Source organism: Lepidochelys olivacea (genome assembly GCF_965140295.1).
Source record: "Lepidochelys olivacea isolate rLepOli2 genome assembly, chromosome: 4".
Taxonomy (NCBI): Eukaryota; Metazoa; Chordata; order Testudines; family Cheloniidae; genus Lepidochelys; species Lepidochelys olivacea.
Window position 1 is genome coordinate 104,289,475 of NC_140414.1, and position 25,435 is coordinate 104,314,909.

At 38.6% G+C, this 25,435-nt stretch overlaps 1 protein-coding gene across 4 annotated transcripts in view; it reads right to left on the reverse strand.

Annotated features, from left to right (window-relative positions):
* Positions 1 to 11,149: 11,149 nt before the first annotated feature.
* UBE2K (ubiquitin conjugating enzyme E2 K) overlaps positions 11,150 to 25,435 on the reverse strand; it is a 64,546-nt gene continuing 50,260 nt past the window's right edge. For all 4 annotated transcript variants that reach the window (XM_084627101.1, XM_084627098.1, XM_084627100.1 and 1 more), the window contains 3 exons: positions 22,205 to 22,304; positions 16,894 to 17,022; positions 11,150 to 16,445 (listed from right to left, as the gene is read on the reverse strand). In XM_084627101.1, coding sequence (XP_084483227.1) covers positions 16,371 to 16,445; positions 16,894 to 17,022; positions 22,205 to 22,304 — 304 coding nt within the window. In that variant the 3' untranslated portion in view covers positions 11,150 to 16,370. The remainder of the gene's footprint in view (positions 16,446 to 16,893; positions 17,023 to 22,204; positions 22,305 to 25,435) is intronic.

The following is a 25,435-nucleotide window of genomic DNA, read 5'->3' on the forward strand; positions in this document are numbered from 1 at the left end:
TTAATCCACACAATTTTTAAAAAGATAGTTTATTGGTATTTGGCAATATGGAAAATATGCAGACTAGCTCATTTAAATAACTTGCATAAGTTGTCACATGGAGCTTCATGAAACTTGGTAGCTATGCAAAACCTTCACTCCTTTCCAAGTTGTAGTCTTTCCTCTGCCAACTGTCCAAATAGAAGAACAAGGTCACTCACATTCTCTGTTGATATCATAAATGATTTTTTAAACTGCAGATGACAGACAAAAAGGGACACAGCAAAAAATAATGCTGTTACCCAATCAGGAATCAAGACCTTATGAAATGCAGAAGAAAAAACGGCCAGTCACCTCCCTTCCAAAGAAGCAGAATTGCTCCCACTTTGACCTTTTTGTTGGCTAAGTACTGATTGAAAAATCTCTGAAACCAAGACAGGGTCTTAAATCTCCTTCTTTCTTTGGTGTCAGAAATACATGGAATAAAATCCCTTCCTACTCTTTCACTGGTGGAATGGACTCAGTGGGGTTGTTTTTTTTCCCAGTGTGGAATGGATATTCAGCACAAGTTCCTCCTGATACTACTGAACATGTCTATGCTTTAGAAGGGGCAATTTGATAGGCATACCTGATAATAGATTTTGTAACTTTTGTACAAAGCTATAGCTCTTTCCATCTGAGGGGACGGTTGAGACCATGGGGTATAGAAGGCTTTTTAATGTCATTCCACTGCTTCCCTCAAGATCTTCTGCAATTAAAACTGACCTTTCAAAAGCCTTGCCGGTGGGGAGTGAGGGACTTTAGGGCTGTAATTCTGTGGGGATTCAGAGGCCTTAGTCTGTATATACCTGTAGACTTAACTCTTGCCTATGGAAGATCTATTTGATTATCTTATTCTTGGTCTATAAAACCTCTAATATTTCCCAGATTAGATTCCCAAATGTATGCTGCATCTTCTAAACAAGTGATCCTCAGATTGAGGCTTGAGAGCCAAAAGTGGTTCTTTAATGTGTCTCCTGTGGCTCTTTGCAGCACTTGATACTAAAACACTGTGTGATTTAATTAACTAGTCTGAGTTATTAACCAATAAGATGCGTTTATTATATTATTAACGAATTGTAGTTGATAAAATAATATTTGGTCAGTCATTTTGCTGTGAGAATAATATGTGTGTGAATGAAACAATGAATTCACAGTACCATGGTTCTTTTGGGTAATGTTGATTGCTAATTTGGCTCCTGAACCACTGAGGTCTGAGTATCACTGTCCCAAAGGAAACCATGTAATGTATCTATGCGCACACTTCCATCTCACACCTTTTGCCACAGGCATCAAAAACCACTTTCACTTTATGCCAGATTGTTGCTAATTCACCTCATTAGTAATGTTAATACTTCATTAGATGACTGGACAGTGTTGATATGCACTAAGTAGCTGCCATATTTCACTCAGTGCAGCTGCAGTTCTTGTGATATTAGAAATGCTTTGTGTATCTTGAGTTGGATAAAAACCACTGTAGTGACACCTGAGTTACGATTGAAAGTCAAAGCCTATCATAAACCCTATTTTGTTTCTCCCCCGCACACACATAATCTTTTTGAAAGTAAATTTTCCTCTTTCTTGACCAAAGGCTAAAGCAGATGTTACAATGCAAAGCTGATTTGGGGTTTATTTGGGTTTTTGTGTCTTGTTTGTACATGTGCAGATTCCTGAACGTTTGAAAGGTCTTATTTCTTTTGGCAGTGTCAGTACAGATTTTAGCCCTTTATAGATTTATGTTTTGTTTTTCTAAACGTTGAATTTGTCATGTGCATGTTCCCCTCTATGCCCTCTACTGAATGTTTGAACAGACTAACTTAAGAATGCAAAAATTGTTAAGTTGTTTTGAGCCAGTGTCTGTGGTTAAAGTCACAAGTAGTAATTTCCCTTCATACGGTAGTGTTGCTTTAGATTTCAGTGGTGGTTTTCAGGAATCCTAAGGTAAGGCAACTAAGTGTGTACATTTGACTAATGTATGGAGTCTTAGGAAACTGGCTAAACCCGAAGTGTGTGATATCTGCTAATGGGCTGATTCTTTAGGGTTTGTGGGTGGCTAGGAAACATTCCCTCGTTTGTTCCTTTCAATCATCTGGAGCCTTAAAAGTTATCCTTAGTCATGCAGCACAAACAGATCAATTTAAATTTTCATCTTGCAACACTAACTCATTTGAAAATGTGGTGGTCTAGGAGCTTTTTTACCTGGTGGGAAGACTTTATAGTCAGCTACTGGGCTGATCAAGTTAGTCTAATAATACAGGAGGTTGTTCCAAATTATCTTTTTTCTCTGAAGATCATGCCGCCATGTCCAATTTGTCTTTGGTTTGGAGTAGGTCAAAAGCATATTCAGTTCATAGCAACATCATGCAACACCAGAAGGAGTGTGCTAAGGGAGTAGGAGAGAGGTAGGGCAGCAGCCTTCATGATGGTGAGAAATACACACCTCCTTGCAAGGCAGGGACAGAGATTCTGCTCAGTTTACAGAAACCCACGCTGGGGAAGCATGGCGCTTCCAAAAACAAAAGATGGGAAGTACATAGAGCAGGGCTTGGTTTTCTTTTGTGGTTGTGTAGCCTGGTACTGTGTCACTCAAATCAGATTCCAGAAGGATCTATTAAGGTGAGGGGCTCTCAGACAGGCTATGCAGGGAGCTACACCACTGTCCCCCTGGTTCTGGAACAATTCCTCTCTCCACCTCCTCTCGCACTCTGTATGACCTAATTCTGCAGGTGCACATTATCTCTGGTGCTGCTGTGCCATGACTTTAATTGCAAGGATTCTATCTGGGGAATGGAGTCCCTATCCTCAAAACAATGAACCAGGAATTTGATTTGAATAAGGAAACCAGTATTATCCCTGAAGGTACTCTGTCTCTTTGCTTCACTACACAGCTTCTGACTACTGTCTTCCGCAGCTTCTCCTGCCTAGTTTCCTGCTATACATTTAGAAGAACAGTGTGTGTGTCTTTCTGGCTCTTCTGCAAGTTTTAAACTATTCTAACTTGCATTTTATGTCCTTGTGTCTCCCATGTTTCCTTTCCACTTGTTACCAAAGTGCTTAATAAAACAAAACACTTTACTCCCTGCCACAAACAGTTACACACACCTGTCCGATGAGCAGTGCTCAGTCTCTTGGTCCTGGGGAGTAAAGTTCTTGGGGATAGCTTTTTCCTTTGTCTTTTTCCTCAGCTTTAGTTTGGCCTCTTGAGTAAGATGGAGGAAGGGGAGGATTCCAACCTTGGGCCTCATTTTACCCCCTCCCTTCTGCTTGAGGAGGGAGTCTGCCCTTTGCTGTAGCTGGACCCTGCATATCTAACAGATTTCAATTTTGGACTTCTCAAAAGGGCACTTCAGGGTGAGACATCTTATTCTCGTTTCTATTTCTGCCTCCTCATTCAAGTCAGTCTGGACTTAGTAGCATCTGGAACCTATTCCCTACTTCAAGTCTTCCATGGAAAGGGAGTCCTCCATCTCAGTCACAGGGCCCAACAGCGTAGATTTGGATTTTGCCCATCCATGCATTATGTCAGAGTTGTCTAGTCTGTTGGTTAGGATTACAGTCCTACAGCGTATAGCCTGGTTGAAGACTGCCTAAGAACTTTAATCTATACAAGTATGAACAGCAGAGTTTTTAAGTACTTCAGGGAAACTGGTAATTTGTAAGATGTCCCAATGGCAAGCCAGTTTGCAAGGCCAAAGACACTCTTCTAAAATTTGCTACAGTCTTACAAATTATTTTATCGTTTCAGTGAATTAGTTTTGCCTTAAGATGAAGATGGTAGCCTGCTGTATCCCCAAAGGAAGGCCAAAGTCTGCAATAATTTCTTTCAGCCTCTCAGAGGAACCTGAGCATTGTAATGGCAAGTACATAATCAAAGTGTTCTCCAAGATGATTGCTGGCTGTCACAGCAGGATGCAACCAGGCTTTTTTGCTATTCCCATACCTGAGATACTTTTTCCATTGCCATTCCAAAGAGGGCCCATGTGCATTCTTGCTGCTTCAGGCTTGTTCTTATTTTTCTTCTTGTCTGATTCAAGAAAGGTATCTCAGTCAATCATCGCCAAGTCTGTGTTTCAGCTCTGCTATTTCTCAAGGAGACAAAGGCACAACTGCAAACAAGCCCAGTGAGAAGGAAATCCAGGAAGAAAAATAAGATGCCGATATGTCTCCATCAGGAGCTCTTTAATAACCTGAAAATCAAAAAAGAATCCTACAAAAAAGTGGAAACTTGGATGCATTGCTAAAGAGGAGTACAAAAGATTAGCCAAGCATATAGGGACAAAGTCAGAAAGGCTAAGGCACAAAATGAGTTACAGCTATCAAGGGCCATAAAAGTCAATAACGAGGTCCTTTAAATACATTGGGAGCAAGAGAAAGATAAAGGAAAGTATAGGTCCACTACTTAATGGGGAAGAGAGCTAATAAATGGATGACATCAAGAAGGCTGAGGTATTCAATGCCTATTTTGCTTCAGCCATCACTAAAAAGGTTAATGGTGACCAGATAGTCAACACAATTAAAGTTAACTAGGGCGGTCAAGTGATTAAAAATTAATTGTGATTAATCATGCTGTTAAATAATAATAGAATACCATTTATTTAAATTTTTGGATGTTTTCTACATTTTCCAAATATATTGATTTCAATTTCAACACAGAATACGAATATTTACGTGCCAGATGCGCTAAAGATTCATATGTCTCTTCATGTTTCAGTCTTCGTTCCAGAGGACATGTATCCATGCTGATGATGCTCGTTCAAAAAATAATGCATTAATTAAATTTGTGACTGAACTCCTTGGGAGAGAACTGTATGTCTCCTGCTTGGTTTTAGCTGCATTCTGCTATATATTTCATGTGACAGCAGATGACCCAGCACACTTTCATTTTAAGAACACTTTCACTGCAATTTTTGACAAAATACAAAGAAGATACCAATGTGAAATGTCTAAAGACGGCTACAGCACTCGGCCTAAGATTTAAGAATCTGAAGTGCCTTCCAAAATCTGAGAGGGACGAGGTGTGGAGCATGCTTTCAGAAGTCTTAAAGAGCAAACTCTGATGCAGAAACTACAGAATCCAAACCACCAAAAAAGAAAATCAGTCTTCTGCTGGTGGCATCTGACTCAGCTGATGAAAATGAACATGTGTTGGTCCACACTGCTTTGGATAGTTATTGAGCAGAACCAGTCATCAGCATGAACGCATGTTCTCTGGAATGGTGGTTGAAGCATCAAGGGACATCTGAATCCTTAGCACATCTGGTATATAAATATCTTGCGATGCCGGCTACAACAGTGCCATGCGAATGCCTGTTCTCACTTTCAGGTGACATTGTAAACAAGAAGTAGGCAGTATTATCTTCTGCAAATGTAAACCAACTTGTTTGTCTGAGCGACTGGCTTAATAAGAAATAGGACTGTTTGGACTTGTAGGCTCAAAAATTTTACATTGTTTCTCTTTTGAATGTAGGGATTTTTTTGTACATAATTCTACATTTGTAAGTTGCACTTTTATGATAAAGAGATTGCACTACACTACTTGCATGAGGTGAATTGAAAAACACTTATTTTTACAGTGCAAATATTTCTAATAAAATTATATAAAGTGAGCACTGTACACTTTGTATTCTGTGTTGTAATTGAAATGGATATATTTGAAAATGTAGAAAAACATCCAAAAAATTTTCATAAATTTCAATTGGTATTCTATTGTTTAACAGTGCAATTAATCACGATTAATTTTTTTGAGTTAATCGCATGAGTTAACTGCGATTTATTGACAGCCCTAATGTTAACAACAAGGGGGAAGGAATGCAAGACAAAATAGGGAAAGAAGAGGTTAAAAGTATTCAGATAAAATGGTTTTATCAAGTTGGCAGGGCCTGATTAAATTTATCTTAGGATACTTACGGGACTAGCTGAAGCAGTCTTGGAACTGATAGTTACCTTCAGGAACTCATAGAAGACTGGAAATGGGCAAACATAGTATCTATCTTTAAAAGCAGGCAGGGAGGGAGAGGGAAAGAGGACTGGGGAATTATAGACCAGTCAGGCTACCTTCAATACCTGGAAAGATACTGGAAGAAATTATTAAACAATCTGTAAGAATCTAAAGGGTAACAGGGTAATAAGTAATAGCCAGCATGGACTTGCAAGAACAAATCATGCCAAACCAACCTAATTTACTTCTTTGACAGGATTACTGGCCAAGTGGATGGGAGGAAGCAGTAACCGTAATATATCTTGATTTTTAGTAAGGCTTTTGACACAGTCCCACAAGCAAATGGAAAATGTGGTCTAGATTTTGTAGTTAAATAACTATAAAATGGATGCAAACTGGTTGAAAGAACGGACTCAAAGAGTAATCAATGGTTTGCTGTCAAACTGGTGTGGATGCATGTAGTGGGCCTGGGTCCAGTACTGTCCTGGGTCCAGTACTATTCAATATTTTCATTAATGTCTTGAATAATGGAGTCAAGAGGTTGCAAGCACTTTGGAGGGGACAGGTTTAGAATTCAAAATGACCTTGACAAATTAAAGAATTGGTCTGAAAGGGACGAGATGATATTCAGTAATCGTAAGTGTAGTACTTTGCATGGAGGCAGGAAAACTCAAATGCACAACAACAAAATCAGGAATAACTGGCTAGGTGGTAGTACTGCTAAAAGGATATGGGAGTTATAACAGATCACAAATTGAACATGAATCAACAGAGTGATGCAGCTGCAAAAAAGGCCAGTAGAATTCTGGGGTGTATTAGCAGGAGTGTCACATGTAAGATATGGGAGGTAATTGTCCTCCTTTATTGGGCCCTGGCAATTCTGGAATATTTTGTCTAATTTTGTGCACCACACATGAGGAAAGATGTGAATAAATTGGAGAGTCAGGAGGAAAGCAATAAAAATGATAAAAGGTTTAGAAAACCTGACTTATGAGGAAAGGTTAAAACAAACTGGGCATGTTTAGTCTTATTTATTATAAGGGAGGACTTGATAAGTCTTCAAATATGTTAAGGGCTGTTATAAAGAGGACTGTGATCAGTTGTTCTCCATGTCCACTGAAGGTCTGACAAGAAGTTATGGGCTTAATCTGCAGCAAGGGAGATTTAGGTTAGATACTAGAAAAACTTTCTAACGATAAGGGTAGTTAACTTCTAGAATAGGCTTCTAAGGGAGGTTGTAGCATTCCTATCATTGGAGGTTTTTAAGAATAGATGAGACAAACACCTGTCTGGGATGGTCTGGGATGGACCTCAGTGCAGTGGTAGAGGTCCTTTCCAGCCCTACATTGTTATGAGTCAAAAGTAGGACTGGAAACCAATGTCCAAGTAATTATTTGTTCCCTTCTTTTGCAGAGACCTGAACATCAAGCAAAGATGCTTCAAGTTGGAACTATCCTTTGTTTCCAAGGACTGAGACACTAGAGGTTGGATTGTTTGGACTCCCAGGTCATGGAGTATTCATCTGTATATTTAGATATTGGACACTGGGTACACTGTACTATGGTATGTATAACTACCATTGGGGCTGTCCTCCTGGAATCAGCCCACATACTGACTCAGGTCTTGCCTCTACTCTGATAAAGGTGTTGCTTTGTTTTTGATGGCAGTGTCCATTCCAGGGGTTAACTCCTGCCTCTCCACCAGGCAGGGGGAGGGGTTGGGTTTAGTCAGGGACAAAGGCGTTGTCCCAAGAATGTAGTCTAGAATCTGGGAACCACCTTACCCACCTCTAGGTGCCCTCACTTAGCAAGAGACAGTAATTTATCTTAATATAGAATTTTTCCAAAAGCAGGTACAATAACTTGTAGAGTATAGGAACTTACCTCTGGGAGTTTTGGTTTTGGGTTTTTTTCAAGACAAAGTTGGTTAGTTGATGCCTCCTTGAGTATTATTCTAGCGATGCAATTGGAGTTTCATATTTATTTAACCTGTTGTTTCATTCACTCTCTATTACAGCACAGGAACTGTCTCTGCCTGGATTCAGTTGAGTTCTGAAATTTTCTCTCGCAGATTTGGGAGTTTTCAAAAAGTTAAGTTTGTTTGCTTCGAAGTGTGTAACAAAGACCACCATGACCACAGAAGTTTAGATTAGTGCCCCATTAGCCTACATCAGGTCAAACCACTACCTCCAAAATTGTTAGATGCCATTTTCTGTGGGGCAGGCCAACTTCTGGGCACAGAACACAGAAACTTACTTTGATAGCCCTCCCCCCCCGTTATCTTTTCAATATGGCATTACCAGTTGGATCCATCCTGATCTGTTGATGTTATTTGGCTGATGTGTTCCCAGTGCCAATGTATGGTAAGCCCATCTTGTTTGGCTCATGCCCCATTCACTACCTGTAATTACTGCTGTTGGGAAGGATGGATGAAGAGGGATGTATCACAATAGAAGATTACTCACTGGTAATGATTGTCTCATAGTCCTCATCCATCCTCCACTTCAGGCTTGTGGCTTGACATTTGTTCTCTTATCTATTATTCTGTATTTGAATGGACAGATCAGTGTTTATATGTTAGTCTTGGTAAACGTTTATTTGCCTCTTTGCTTCTGGTCAGCGAAGCCATACTGCTGGAAGAAGAGAGGACTCTGGCAAATAAAATTATTGGTGAGTAATTTTCCCTTAGTAATCTTTGGGTATGTTTGGAAGTGCTTTGATAGAGTAGACACTAATTTTTATAATAGGATGTGATCCTTTTCAAAATTTGACATTTGTTTCCATATGATATTTGGCATTATCCTTTCTATTGTTTGCTATATTCTGTAGTTATCAACAGCTTAACCTCCAGTAGGTGTTTGTAATTTTTTTCTGCATTTCTACTTTATAATGAGCCATCATTTTGCCATGACTATTGTATAGGTAGAAAGTTCGACATTTCTACCTTTTCCAATTTACATTCAAAAGCACTAAGCATAACTTATGGGGATAATATTAGTGTATGATCTCATCTATAAACCTCCATACCCAGTTTATTTGAACATACTGATGTTCACACAGCACCAGGGTATTGAGACCCTTTCTAGCTAGGACAATGAGGGTGTAGGTGTGGCCTACTTCAGTAAATTAAATACAGCTTTGTTCTTGTAATTCTCATTGGGGATGGACATAACCTTCCTGAGGACCAAAGAGCAGCCACTGTGGAGCAGATCAGCAGCAGAGGCAAATGACCATAGCAGGTTGTTGACCATATTTGCTGTGGATCTGTGTGGAACAACCAGTATATGTATATGGACAGGGATGGTGTCCCTAGCCTCCCTTACCAGAAGCTGGGAATGAGTGACAGGGGACAGATTACTTGATGATTACCTGTTCATCCCCTCTGGGGCATCTGGCATTGGCCACTGTCAGAAGACAGGATACTGGGCTAGATGGACCTTTGGTCTGACCCAGTATGGCCACTCTTATGTACTATAGCATCCATGTGCTCTGACAGAGCCAATTTCCAGTATGGTGCACAATAAAAAAGACAGGCAGAAAGAATATCTTTCTCCCATCTCCAGCAAACTTGGGCCTAAGCACTCACTCAGACTTCAAAGGGCTTCCTTACATAATGCCTGGACCAGTACTTGGTTTGGAAATGATGTCCTAAATGGACATTATCGGTCTACGCGGAAGTGATTTTAAGATCAGGCTTGACAAAGCCCTGGCTGGGATGATTTAGTTGGGGATTGGTCCTGCTTTGAGCAGGGGGTTGGACTGGATGACCTCCTGAGGTCCCTTCCAACCCTGATATTCTAGGATGGGAGAGAGATGCTTTTGCACTATGAGTGGGGCTTGAGATAAGTTCCCAGATCCCATTGCCTTTCTGACATGCTTTTAAACATGTTACACTTGTTCTTCCTCCAACATGGCTGGGATGGGTTCTATTAGCTCCTTCAAGGGGGAAGAAGTTGAATAGTTGTTATAGGTCCCTTTATCCTTCTACCTCTCTATATGACTCTCTGTAGTCACAACCAGTAGATGAAAGGTGACTTAATTCAGATCCTTGCATTAGCAGTGACCCTGGAAGTGTGCTTCACAGCACATTTAGCAAGAGCCATGGCTAAATACCAGAAACTCATAAAACATTTACCTCTGTGATTGGATGTGTAACATACGAACATTAAACACTTCACACAAAAGGGAACAAAACTCTTCCCTACCCTCTTATGCCAGCTTTCCTACCCTGTTCACACACCCAAATATGACAGTATAGCCACCTTGTTTGCACTAAATACCTGAATTAGACTCCTAGAATATTACTTTACCAATCCAGCACTACAGGAATTCAAGCCCTTGTTGCAGAATCTTGAAAGAATTTACAAGACCAAACCCATTCCATCTCTGCATGTTTATCTTAACCTTTATGACAGAGTTGGTGCTATGCTATAATGAAAACAAAGGAACAGTCAGTGGGACCTACGTGAACAATAAAGAGTTCATAAGTACTAGGTTAGCCTTTGTATACCAGTGATGATGAACTGACTGAGTGGGAGGGAAAGAGCTCTATTTTATTTTAATGTGACTGGCTGGCTGTTTTATTGGAAAGTTAGAGGAATACCACAACCTCTGTCAGATCTTTCATACAGCTGAAAGATGAAGCAGCCACCCATTCATCTCCAACATCCACAGGGAGAGGATGGCCTGTCACATTTTTCCATATAAAGAAATGAATACAGCTTACCCAAACTGAACAATCCACCTATATGATGATGTGTAACTAGAGCATGGATTAGTAGTAGTCTATTGAAAAAAGCCTAGAAAAGTTTTTTCGACAAGTTAGCTATATCGTTCCTCCAGAAAGATGTGCCACTGCTGTTTTTAATGGAATGGTGGCAGGAAAGTCAAAAACTTAGTTACCATAGCTATAGTATTCTAGGGCTTCATCAGGTCCTAGCTGCAATGTACATGCTTTTTTCTGACCTTGGTTTCACCTCATTACACTGATTTATCTTACTTGAACAAGAAATGTGTAAGCCTTTTTTTTTTTTTGACATCAAAGTTACCTTGAACTTCATTCCCCCTTTTTACATGGTGCACTGCCTCCCAGTCCATCTCAGATTGAGGAAGAAGTGTTACCAGAAATCAGATGAAAACTGTTTTCAGGGAAACATGCATTTATTGTTAAGCATTCCCAGTGAAAATCAACATCTTTTAAAATGTGTATTTATTTAAAAAATCATTTGTGTACAAAAGTGTTGTGTAGTTTTTATTCTCAAGACAAAAAACACTGATGCTTCAGTCCAGCCCACTCCCACTCACCCTTTACAGGAAATTAAATGCTCAGTAACAAACCTTCTCCAGTATTCTTTATTAACTTTTAAAAAAATCAAAATTTGAGATGGAAAAGGTATCTCACAAGTGGGATTCTTCAACAGTTGAAATCAGCATTCCTATGATAGCAGCATCCTTCAGCACGAACAGTTGTTGCAAATTGTAAAACGGATAATACAGCACTTTCATAGTACATTTCCTCATCTGAGAGTTAGGTATTTCAACTTACGTTTTCAGTGAATGGTTCAGCCTCATAAGCAATTGGCTAGCTACTTTTTATGCTGCCCACAAGCAGGTAACGTCACAGTACAGTGCAAATTATTTGCAACAATTGGTCCATGGGTAACAAATCTGAAAAGTAAAGTTGCTGAGGTTGCCTACAGAGCATTATAGTTGAAATAACCAAATGAGAAGCAACACATACCTTGCATGTCTAATGATGCATCAGCTAATGAAGCTGTAACAGTAAAAGTGGGAAGGTCATAGTATATGTTTTTACTGAAATATGTTTAATATGGATCAGCAGTCTAATTGAAGACAAATGATAACACTTTTCTGTCACCAAAGCAACATTTGGAAAATTAGGCTATTAACAGTGAAAACACCTACATGCTCTTCCCAGAAAAGCTTTACTTCATGTTTTACTATTGTGATGTAGTAAAAAGCATGGGAAAATGAACATTTTTAACTGTCCTCTGCTTAGCCAATTGCTGTCACATGTTCTACAAAACAATCCATGATCACATCTACTAAGAGTCTTTGGTTTCTCTACACAAACATTTAGTTCTCAGCAAGCTGGGGTATAAATCTATCATGTACTAACAGTTCCTTACAGTACTTGGAGCTATGCTGCTTTGAAACTGGAGTAGCTCAAAGCACAGTAAGGAACTATTAGTACAGAATAGGTTTATACCCCAGCTTGCTGAGAACTAAATGTGTGTGTAGAGAAGCCCTTCCACTCCAACATCACAATCACCTAATCCCATTTGTCCCCCTTGAACACGTGTTCAAAATATTTTAGCCGTGTAAGTAAGTTTTAGTTAACATTGGCCCTTCCTGGGCTTGTCTCTAACAATAAGCTAGGCTCTGTTTGTTGCTTCCATAGGAAGCAAGCAATGGGCATGCACACAGTTAAGCCGCCCCTGGCTCTGAAAGCTGACCTCTTCATATTAATGACAGCCACCACAGTAAACAAGAGCTTTTACCTGAAATCGTATTTTGTTTTCCATTAAATAAGTGATCTGTACTCTCTCACCTGCCAGGTCTGACTTCCAGCTGTTTTATGAAGGTTAATTTTGCATAGTTTAAGTGTTTCCATTATCCACATCACAGAATGTAGATCTGCTGTTTCAAGATAAGTCTCTTTTTGGCTAATGAATTTCTCCTTTCAGACACCAGATGCAAACATCAGTGTTCCCAATCCTAATTTACTTGAAAGAAAAAAGTTAAATACAATGAAAATCAAGAACAAACTTTAAGTTCAACAAAATTTGTAGTACCTAATTCCATAAATAAATACTGCCTGACTGATTACAGTCAAGGCCCCATGTACTCTGTGGCAAGCTGGACCTAAATTCTGCTATAAGGCCCCTAGTTTAGGCAGTACTCTGAGACTGGAAACTTGTGGCAAATTCAGGTAAATCAGAAAATGGAGCCTTTTACTTAAATGTGGTGTAACATCAGTAGTGTCCTTTTTATATTGTCCATAAGTTTTAATTTCCCTATGTGAGTTTCTCATATTGAGAACTTAAAAATTGTGGGGTTTTTGGCAACTAGATGGGGTATAAATGGACCTTTCGGCACCCGTGAGGGAGTTGAAGCTATTGGCAATAGGAAAGGCAACTTTTCTTTGCCTCTGAATAAGGTCAGAAGCTACTTCAAAGTTTGTGAGGGGCAAGAAAAGACTGAAATTTCTTGTTCACCAACAACACTATCCGAAAACAACTGATAAACTACATTAACTAGATGTTGGTGCTAAAATGTTCAGCAGTGAAATTTAGCTGACATTTAGGGAGTCACTAAGTTACAGCATTAACACCTATTGAGATAAATGGGGTTGTTCAGACTTCACAGTTATTATTTTAAACTGTCTGCTTGCAGACTAAGGAAGATGACAAGGCATCAATTTACATTTAGAAATTATTTGCAGCCATAATGCCTAGATGTTTTTAAACTGTAAGTGTAAATGTGCTGCACAAATCTGCAGCAGGAGTAGATTGTATAGCAATTCCACAGTCGTGAATGCACAGGGCCCTGAATATAGAGATGTTCAGTCATAAAAAAACGGAACTACAATTTAGTCTTTACAAAGTTACTATGTTAAAACACCCAAACAGTAAGAGATTCCTAGGGTTCATCCCTGGCTGCAGTTACACTAATCTGGTACAACATAACCTTATATTCAACTCTGCTAGTTACCCAAGAATAGAAAAATGTTCCTTACAAAGGATTCAAATTCATAGGGACCTCACATTATGAATGTCTGCTTAATATTGGGTCACTTCCCCATCCAGCTCAAGACACTTCCTTGCTGCAGCATCCGAGCTGGCACTGAGTCAAGTACCTTAGTTACTAAATCCATGGGAGGAAAGGACACACTGGCATTTGAACAGAACTGTATTAGGAGAACAGTTTGCAATACCACAAAGAAAATGAGGTACTGGGTGAAGGAAATAGCAGGAGAAAATCCATGATGGGGAATTGTTTCAGTGGTAACAGTGATGAAGTAAAGCAATTCCCCACTCTTTTCTTCTCTCTCCACCCTCCCCCCATTCCATCCCCTCCCTTATATGCTTGGAAAACTTTGCTCTGATTAGCATTTGAGATGTGCTCACAGTCCTCTCTAAGAGACTAATCCTGTTATCAAAATGACAGGTCCAGAGGCTATAATTAAGTTTTATGTCCCCCAATGATTTCCAAGTTCCTTTCTTTGATAAATAGCAGTGCAGAACAAGGGAAAGTAGTAGTCAGCCATTTACAATTACCACCAGGGTAAATAACATGTAAATGAAATGATCAAAATGTTCTTATCAAACTATACATAACAGAAAAAGACAGTAACTTGAGATTTTAACACAAATGGCAAAATTGCCATAGTTTTCTACTGTTTCCAGCTATTACCTAACAAACCAGTTGAGCAGTAGCAGCTTTTTAATTGTTAACAAAAATAAATAAATATCAAGGAAAAACAACAAAAAAAAGTCTTGTTTCCTTTGGCATCTCTGAAAATGACTTACACTACTGCAAGAAAATCCAAGAAATATGATCAATGAATAAAACCTTAGAAAGCAGTACAGAAAGACTATAGCAACTGTGTTTAGTATTGCATGGATGGGAGTTAAAAATTTACTATCTGTGTTCTGCAAGTATTTTTAAAGTATGAACACATTAGATAGACTACTGCAGGGAGTAATCCTGCATTAGTTAGGTCTTTTCCATCTCTATTTTCTAGTTCTGTTCCCCCTACTACTTTGCTCCAGGTGTTTAATAATATTCCCCATTGCTTCCAGTATCATTTACAAACTGGATCGTCTATGAAGTATGACACTGTTACAGCTCATTTTATAGTTCAAGCAAAATGAATGTACATTTCCCCCCACTTATTAGACTATTGCTTAAGAGAAGACAGTCACGGAAAAGAAACCTTTTATGGTACACTATCATCCACAATCCCCAGTCTCTACTCAGTTTCTATTTTAGCTGAAAGTTTCATGTCTGATGTATTTTCAGAAGTATCCAACTGTATCCATACAGACATGACAACTTTCTTTAGATGGATGTACTACTGTTTGAAGTTGCAAACTAATAATTTTCAAGCTTTTAAACTCAGGATGAAATGTAATTTTAATACGAATAGAAAGACTGACTATTTACAAGCGAAGGTAATTTCAGTTCTCGTTTATCAGAAACATCAATCCAAAAGAAAGTTAAACTGAGAACACACTTCTACTTCTATGTGCATTTGAAGTATGTACAGTAAGAACACCAACACCAGCCTCCATGTATCAACTAGGGAAAAATGCAAACGAGTGAATTTTTAAAGTACCTGGTAAGCAATCCTTATACTGAAGCTCAAAATAAAGCTAGAAAGCTGTTGCAAAAAACAGCTGATTGCATCACAGCAAGTACTCAAAGAAAAATATTTCATTAGTTTTTTTTAAATTCTCAGTATACGAGAATTGTTCAGTTGTTCTTCCCCCAAATCCAGTGAATTTATACTATCCAAATTTATTGAAGGAGTTCTGACCTCTATATAACAAACAACAAAAAGCAGCTCCACTTTTTTGTGCTATGTCCAGACATACCAAACTTTTATGATTGTGTAGCAAGTATGATGGTTAAACACATTTACTGGTTATTCAAAATATACCATTTAAAGTGGCAACTAAACTACTGTTAATGGCACCCAGACCCACAGATTATGGAAGGGAATCCAGAATGATATTTTAGGTGTGTGTTGTTGGAGAGGGCAAATAAGCAGATTTCCCAGTCACCTGACTAAGAAAGAGGTTCTGAACAGGTCACCATTTTGAACTTTTGATAAATCTTGAAACTGCTTTCAGAAAAAAAGTTAACAAGAACATTCAAGTACTTAAATGGTGCTCTCTTCAGCTACCCTATCTAAAATGTCTAGTAAAGTACAAGCATGCAAATATAGGTCAATCCACAGGCACATAGGATCCATGTTAAAAACAGTAAGATAGATGGATGAGTGACACTAACAATTTTGATGACTTTGACACTCAATGTTATCTGAATAATTAAATCAAAATCCTGAAGCAAATTCCTGCTAGTCTTGGTCACACTGCTAAACACTAAAGTAGGCATGTTCCCCCCCGCCCCATTGTTTTAGCTGAGCTCAAAGAATTTTTACAATATTTAGTAAGAAAAAATTAAAGTATTTCCCCTTTTAAATTTACACAGACGTTTAATTAGCTTTATTTACAGAGCAGTTTTTCAGTCTCCAATAGTGCTTAGATAGCATCATCAGGCAAGAGCGCCAGTTTTAAAAGAGAATCTATATAGAATCCTAAAAATAACAGATGGTGATGCTCCTCAGAAAGGGCAAGCGGGACTACAGAAGCAGCTCTTTACATGGCTCAGTTACTCAGAAGTAATTCTGTTGCAGTCTCTACATCCCATGATTTTGAAGACAAGGCCACTATTACTGCATTCTGTAAAAACAAAATGAAGGAAGTGAGATTTTTCAGGGTGTGAAGTTGCTCTTCACATAAACCCAGCTGTAGCACTGAAAGTCAGACTGAAAACTTTACACATTTATCAAGATCTATATTTGCTAAATTACCAGTCGTTACAGTCTCAACTGAGAATTTTTAGCATTAAAAGCATAGTAATTTTCATTTTATAATTAAATGAACAGATTTTTCTAAGTACTTTATTAGTACATAAGACATCCTATGTTAAACATCCAGTCGTTGTCACCAAGAAAAACAGTCAGCAAAATAAACTGATCAGATTTATTGAGGGCTATGAAAATAGCAAACCTTTTATTATAATTTGAGCTATAGCTCATATTACATATATAGCTGCCCTGCCCCTAACTTGTAAAAAAAAAAAAAAAAAAAAAAAAAAAAGTACACATATATATACACACATACTTACCCTATCAAAGCCCATAGCACAAAGGTTTTCTATTTTTTTGGTGTATTCTGGACTAGAAACTGGTGCTCCAGCATACACATGTGCCCAAAGTCGAGCTGTCTGTTTGAACATTTCTGGGTTTTGTTTGTACTATACAAAAAGAGAAAAAAGTAAATCCATATAACTATTTAGCAAAGTCCAATTAAAAGGCTAGCTGATTTTGGCAAATTCCATTCTGTAATTCCTTCTATATATAGTATCTTCAAATCTTGTAATTAGTCGTAGTTCCAAAATGAAATTTCGAGTTTTTGGTTCGTTGTTGAGGATTCAAACCTACACAAACATTACTCACAAGCATCAGATAACAATGAGTTTGCATTTATATTCTGATAAGACAGTTTATATATTTTACATGTATAATCAAATTCTGCTCAGTTACTGACATAAAGCCAGAGTAACTACACTGATGTTTGTCCAGATACGCAATATGCATAACCAGTGTAGCTGAGAGCAGAAACTAACTCACTGTGTTGTAATGTTCACTGAATTGCACACACACTATATTTCTTACAGCGTTTCCCCCAATTATTTTTTTTTAAAAAGTCTTTTTTTAGAACCTTCATTACTGAGAAAAGGTCTGCAGTGTCTCAATGAGGGTTGCCATTTTACTACTAGACTTCCTCCTGGGAAGTAGAATTGATATCATTGATATCATATCTAAAATTGATATCATTGGTGACAAAAAAAGGAGCTGAGAAACAGATTGTCACATGGAAATGGCTGGAGGCCTGCCACTGTTTTGAAGGTAGGTTTACTTACTAGAAAAATTGTGTGGAAGATGTAAGTGTTTACACTAATACTGCCAAAAAACAAATTCTCATATGTAATAGAACTTTACCTTAAAACAACAATGAAAGTTTCCAGCCTGTGTCAGGCATTCGAAAGCTGAGGTATGCTTCATTTGTCACAAATTACATTTTCAGATCAGCAAGATAGGAGCGCCCTGTTTTAGTAATCCTTATATTTAATAACAGTTTTTAAAATTGGAAATTTACATACTTTTAAAGCAAGTTTCTCATTTTTACCATATAAATTATAAAATAAATCAACTGGAATATAAATATCGTATTTACATTTCAGTGTATAGTATATAGAGCAGTATAAACAAGTCATTGTATGAAATTTTAGTGTGTACTGATTCGCTCGTGCTGAAAAACAAGGCAAATATCTAGATGAGTTGATGTACCCTCTGGAAAACCTCTCAGTACCCCCCGGTTGAGAACCACTGGCCTAGGAGACCAGTCATGGACGAGAACCCCATTGTGGTAGGCACTATACACCACCTCCATTGCCCCAAAAAAGTGTGTCCCTGTCCCAAAGACCTTACAATCTGTGTCATTTGTATAATCTCAAAATGAATTATACATTACAATAATTTAAGAAGCAATGCTCCTTAAAAAATGCAATGGTAACAGATGAAGATGACTATATTAAGGTTGAGGGAAGTCCCCTAAACTGGAAGCAATCCACTTCATGAAGTGGCCAATAAATAGCACTGTATTGTCATTACAACTGAAGGAAAGTTTAAACAAACCAAATATTCACAAAAAAGGTTTGGTCTTTTAAAAAATAAATACTTAAACTATTAATAGCATCCTAAAGTTTTTGCCTGTTTTTTCTCTGAGACCCAAAAATAAATCCATGAAGGTTTCTTTTCAGCTATATTTTCAAATACATATTTCAGAACACTATTAGTTCATTTGTTTGCTTTCTAGGCTTCATTTTGAGTAGAGGAAAAGTTTAAAATTGTTTAATAGAGAATGTTTGCATAACAACCTTATTCAAGTCTAGGTTTTAGTGCTTCAAGAACATGCACAAGAGTCTGTAGTTACTGGTAAATATCTGGCTCTTGATTGAATGGCCAAGAAATTTAGAAGAAAAAATTTGCATCTGCATCTACATCTAGATCCTTTGATTGCTGTACTATACTTAAAAGAGCCGCAAAGTTCTAAAACTAGACTTGGTTGTGCACATTTCTTGACTTTAAATCCCATCATCTGCAGGAGGCGTAGCTGGAACCCTATGTCTATTACATGGAAATGTGGTAATTCAACACGTGTAAATAAATTCATGAATTTAAAATGTTTATAAGAAAACATGCAGTGTAGTTATAGCCACATCACTCCCACGATATTAGAGAGACAAGATGGGTAAGGTAATATCTTTTATTGGACTAAATTCTGTTGGTGAGAGAGACCAAAAGTCACACAGAACTCTCCTTCAGGTACTCCCAATGTATAGCTAACTGCAAGACTGAACAGATTGTTTAGCATGGGTAAAAAGAAAAGGAGTACTTGTGGCACCTTAGAGACTAACAAATTTATTGGAGCATAAGCTTTCGTGAGCTACAGCTCACTTCATCGGATGCATTCCGATGTAGCTCACAAAAGCTTATGCTCAAATAAATTTGTTAGTCTGTATTTGCAAAAAGAAAAGGAGTACTTGTGGCACCTTAGAAACTAACACGGCTGCTACTCTGAAACCTAGCATGGGTAGTCAAGCACATTCTCAGGGACCATTCAAGATAGAGTGACCCATTAACACCTGATACAGTCCTCATCCTCAAAGGAAACCTGCACAACACTTTCAAAAGACGAGCCTGGGAGCTTAAATTCATAACTCTGCTAGAGACTAGAAATCCTGAACTGAACAGACACACTGAATTTATGGCCTATTATAACAACCTGTAACCCACTAACTCCCTCTTTTTGTCATATGATGGCAGGGATGTTAACAGGCTGTCGCCTTGAATGGTCCCTTAGAATATGTGCTAACTGCTTATGCTAAACAATCTGTTCCACCTTGTATTTTAGCTGTGACACTGGAAGTACCTTTTCCAGACCAGAAGAGGAGCTCTGTGTGGCTCGAAAGCTTGCATCTTTTACCAACAGAAGCTGGTCCCATAGAAGATATTACCTAACCACCTAGTCTCTGTGAAAATGACATTCCAACAAGCATGTGAGGGATTATCCTTGTGAATGTTTAATCTGTAAATATATAAAATATATTTTATATAAGTATATTTGTATTTATTTTGTATAACAAATTATATTTAAATTAGTTTCTTTGCTAACTTTTATTCTTTATACTAACACATTAGTGACAGTTGCATGTAAAAACATCAACTGTTATAATTAAGAGCTAAATCCTTATACCTTTGCAAAACCCAGTAAAATTACCTTTCTGCAGATCTTTGCAGGTAGTGGGGGCATCAAAATCCTCCCTACAACAGCAGAGCCACAGAATCACTGGGCATGCCCCCACCAGCCCACCATAAAACCCTGGCGTGAAGTAGCACATAGCACTGCTCCTCAGCACTCAGTGGTTTAGCCCAACAGAAGAACTTTACAAAAAGGTTTTTCATTTCTGAAGATAAAACCTCTTCAGCCTCCATATTGCTAGAAGATTGTTTGACTGCTCTTATAAATCCCACTGTCAGTATGTAGGGAGGGAAATAATATTTCAGTTGTCATTGCTGGAGCAATAGTTTTTATTTTAACCAAAAATGAAACCCCCACCAATGTGAGAGCAAGGATGAATGTACATTTAGCAAGGAAACTGGTGCAGACATGCTTTGTACAAAATATATGGTAGCCCTGCTTGTCTTTGCAACAATTCAGGCATGAACACAGCAACTCAGGCTCTGAGAGAACTGCTTGGGTGCATTCATTCACACAGCAAGCATTACAACATCGTTATATCAGTGCTTTCTAGGACGTCTGCACCTGCTACTGAGAGCAGGAACTTCGGTGTAGTTTCTCAAACAGCTTCTCCCAGGTAGCGAAGCATTGATCTCAATTTGGTCTGTCTGCTTTTTTCTGAAAGTCAGTTTGGCATAATAGGGAACTACTGTAAAATCTTTCAAAAGCCTGCTAGCTTAGAGTGACAATCAGATAGGGGGACCTGACTAGAGCTGGGCAAAATGTAGTGGCATTACAACGTTTTGCCAAAACTGACTTGGTAAAAAAAGTTATCTGAAAATGTTCAGTTTTGGTATTTTCAATTGTTTGCTTCACATTTTGTAAATTGTATTTTAAAAATAAAAGAAATGCTTCAAACTAAATAAACTATTTTGTTCAATCCGCAACAATTTCTTTGACTTTTCTGATTTTTTTGGACTTGCCAATGAACCAAAATGCCCATTATTTGCTCAGCTGTCATCCTGGCACCCTTACTGCCTGTCCAGAATTTCACAGGTATGACTCCACACTTTTAACCATACTCTATAGCAGGGGTTCTCAAACTTAATTGCACTGTGACCGCCTTCTGACAACAAAAGTTACTACACAACCCCAGGAGGGGGAGGCCAAAGCCTGAGCCCACCACCTGTGGCAAGGGGCCAAAGCGGAAGCCCAAGGGCTTCAGCCGCAGGCAGGGGGCCTGTAACCTGAGCTTTTTGGCCCCAGGCGGTGGGGCTCAGGCTTCGGCCCTGGGGCCCAGCAAGTCTCAAGCCAGCCCTGGTGACCCCATTAAAACAGGGTCCCGACCCACTTTGGGTCCTGACCCACAGTTTGAGATCCCCTGCTCTATAGGATGTTCACATGTAAGTTAGATGTACAAGTTTACTAGATACTGGAAGCACTCAGCTTTTTTCCTTTGCCACTGTGAAGTACGACCTTCACCTTTTACCCTCTGACTTACAGAAGCAATGTTTGGGTCTTTGTTCAACAAAAGTTAACAAAATGTTCACTTGTGGATTGATTGTATCTAGTTTTCAACACATTTTTAAATGGCCACACATGAGTTCTAGTAAAATACATTACACCAAGGCTATTTTCAAACTAACACTACTTTCTGTCTCTGTATACTGGGACAGACAGTTTTACAAGACAACTACAATTCTATTAATATCAATTAGGTTATTAACTAAAACAGTTAATTTTAGAGTCTGCAAACATCAAATACATAGGATGCTTCCTTCATAACTCTTTAGATTATTTAAGATGAATTTTTTTTAATTCAATGTAACTTTTCATTATGCTGTTTACTCTTTGCATTTCTCTCAGACTAAATAAGGAGAAAAACAAAAGTGAAACTTGATTTTATAATAACCAGGATCACTTCCAGGTTCTCAATGCTGCACTGTCAGGGTTGCAAAAAATAGCAAAGGAGCAGGGTTTTTTTAAACAGTTTGTCATTTGGCCTTAAAATCTATAAACGCTATTATCTCCAAAAACTAAATTTGGTATGAAATATTAATAGACAAGGTCCCTTTAAGAGGAAGATAATTAATAAAAGGTTTTTGTTTTACGTAGTTCACTGAACATCTTACCTGATTTGCCACTACTGCATCTTGTGGATCGTCTGGTTCTGCAGCTGCCAACAGTGCTTGCAATGATAACAACACTGTCCTTAGAGTCATTGCTGCTGCCCTAAAATTGAAGTTTGAAAATGGCTTTACTGAAATCTGGGTCTTTTTTTACTTATGTTCGATGTGCTCTACTAATACCATACAAAGGGAACAAAAATACTGGGAACCACAAGCATGAGTAACTTGGAAGTGCAGCAATTTATAATGGGATACCATTCATATTCTTTTTAGAGTTCTTAATGTGTATTTTAACACTCTCCCTCTTCTTAATAATACTTTCTTAGAAATCAGGAACTAACATTTCCCGGTTTAGTAGTTTGTCCTTTTTCATTTTGCAAAAGATTACGTTTGCTTCTGATTAAATAAAAGCCAACTAAAGTCTGCCTCCTTTTCTTCTTTGCCATCAGCATCACCAGTGTCTAATGTCAGCATCGCTCTGCGAATTAGATTGGTTACTCAATGTGTGTTCCCTCCGCTGGCTTTCGGTCTCTAGCAAAATGGCCAAATGATGTACAAACTTACAAAAGCAGAGGCTTATTTGTTTTTAACTTTTTAGTAACAACAGTCCAAATTTTAGTGGCCATTTAATTTATAAAAAATATTTTCCCCAATTTTAATCAATTAATTTTGTAAATATATTTTAAACTTAGCTCTAAAGTTCATATTATCTGAAGAGCACTAGCATAACTTTTCTTCATGTTAGGCTGAGGGCACTGCCACAATTTTAACAAAAATGTAAAACATTAGGATAGAAAAAATACTCCTTAAGTCACCAGGCAGATTTGGGCCTTGATCCTGCAATAAGATCCAGGCCAAGAGGCTTGCAACTGCAAAGAGCCCTACAGAGGTCAATGGTGATCTAGAAATGCTGATATTTGACCACAGAAATCTCACTGCAGGATGAGGGCCTTACTCAATTCAAATTCAATGTGCACTTAGAGTTAGAGGCTGCAGGAATTTATGTTGAATCCCAGACAAAACACTGAGTTAAAATTATAAATAACTATAGTCAAATCACTCAAATCTCATTTTAAAATTTTAATAAAAAACCAGAAGTTTGAAAAATCTGGAAATTTATATTTAAGATTTCACAGTTAAGCTTTACTCTGAGCCAGTGCCCATCCCTTGATTTACCTAGAGATTCAGGTATATAAGATGTATATGCGACAGATGTCATCTTGGTCAACATACTGGATATTAAACCAGGTACCCAAAGAGCTAAAAGCATGAGTTTTCACAGATTCAGCTGAAAAGTCAGGCTGTATAGCTGGGGGCTGTAGTCAACTCTTACTGTGGATCACGCTAGGGAGAGAGGTGGACAATGCCCAGTACAGTACACATACAACTATTTTACATTTAGGTACTTTCAGAGATGGTACACAGAAATGAGTCTCTTACAACACAATGTTTGAGGCATGTATGGTTATGAAGGAGGAATGTGTTGTGAAATATGAGAGGCACATTATTCTTTGCGGTTGGAACACAGACAGCCCAACTTTTAGTTAACAGTAGATCTGACAAAGTTGTTTCTGGAGGGCATACAGAGAATGAAAGGAAATGCTGTAATTCCAGTTGTCAAAGTACGGGTGGAGAAGAGTTTGGGTTGATGGCACAGATCTGATGAGTTGGAAGGAGTTTACAGATCTATATTTCCGGTAGAAAAGTTCACAATGTGTTGTCCATAATGGTAAAGAACTGTGGCATGACAATGTGGCTGGATGCAAAGAGACTGTTGGTGGACAGACAAAATATAGGTGCCAATACAATGTCAGAATTAAGGTTGTTTGTGGAACCTTAACTATGTATTTCCAGGTATTTGTAACTTCCTCGAAGATTTTGCCTGGGAATTTCTTTAACATTATAGATAATCCTCCCTCCAGTTCCTTGAGGAACTGTGGTATTTTTTTCTCCATCAAAATGCAAATGATTACATCCCAAGTGGCATATCTTGTCTCCTGCTTGGTAGTATTACACCCTAGTTTTTCACAGCTACATCTGCCACCTTCTCAAAGTCCCTCAAGCTGACTTTGCAGACTTTATTAACTCTGCAGAGGCTCTAAGCTTTGAAAGATTAGCTACAGACTTTAAACTCCTACAAAGGTAGTCATACAGCCTTCCTGCTTCCACAAAAGTGAAAGTTCTCATTTTTCAAACGCTCACTTTTCTCAAATATTTAGGCAAATATTTCCGAAAATTTCAGATTGTTTCACTTCCAGCAAAATGCCATATTTGATGTTACAGGTAGAATTTTTTTTACTTATTATTCTAAAGTAAATTGGAGATTGACTGGCAAGATTAAAAAATAAACAGGCTTATAATGAATATTTAGTTACTAAAGCAGCTCTTTAACCTTGCTATGAAATCTTAACTATGCAGAAAGTTTAATCAAATCATAATACAAAGCATCTGAATTTTTCTTCTTCAAACCATGATGGCACAAAACTGAGTACAGTAACTCACTTAAAAGTCGTCCCAGTTAACATTGTTTTGTTGTTACGTCGCTGATCAGTTAGGGAACATGCTCGTTTAAAGTTGCGCAATGCTCCCTTATAATGTTGTTTGGCAGCTACCTGCTTTGTCCACTGCTTGCAGGATTCTCTGGAAGAGCAGCCCCTCCTTGTGGGGATTAGAACCAGGGAGGCCAGCAGCTTCTCCCCCATCCCCGATCAGATCCCCTACATTCCCTGTAAGGTATGTGGCTCAGCAGCTGCCCAGCAGCAGTTCAGCTGTCCCTCCACCGACCTGCTGCTCCTGCCCTGCCCTCTGCCTTGGAGCTGCTCCCGTGAGCTTCCTGCTTGCTGGGGGAGGGGGGTGCTGATATCAGGATGTCCCCCGCCCGTATCCCCTGGTTTCCCCTCTCCACAAAGCGGAGAAGGGGGACAGGACTCAGGGACAGAAAGGAGGGAACTTGCTGGAAGCTATTGCTTCCTGTCTGAATTGGCTGATCTGCTTAAAAGGGCAACATACTTGAACTGGGGTCAACGCACTTAATGGGATATGGCAGGTCTTTGTCTGTCTCTGTCTCATGTACGCACCCCTCAGCACTTTGGAAAGCCAGCACCTGCGCAGCTGTGCATGTGCCGTCAGGAGGAGGGAGTGGTGCACTCCTGCTGGATAGCATGGGCTCATCCTCATGTTCAGTTTTTGCAAGAAAGTGTTTGCAGCTACTGCCCTGCATCTATTGTGTTTCCT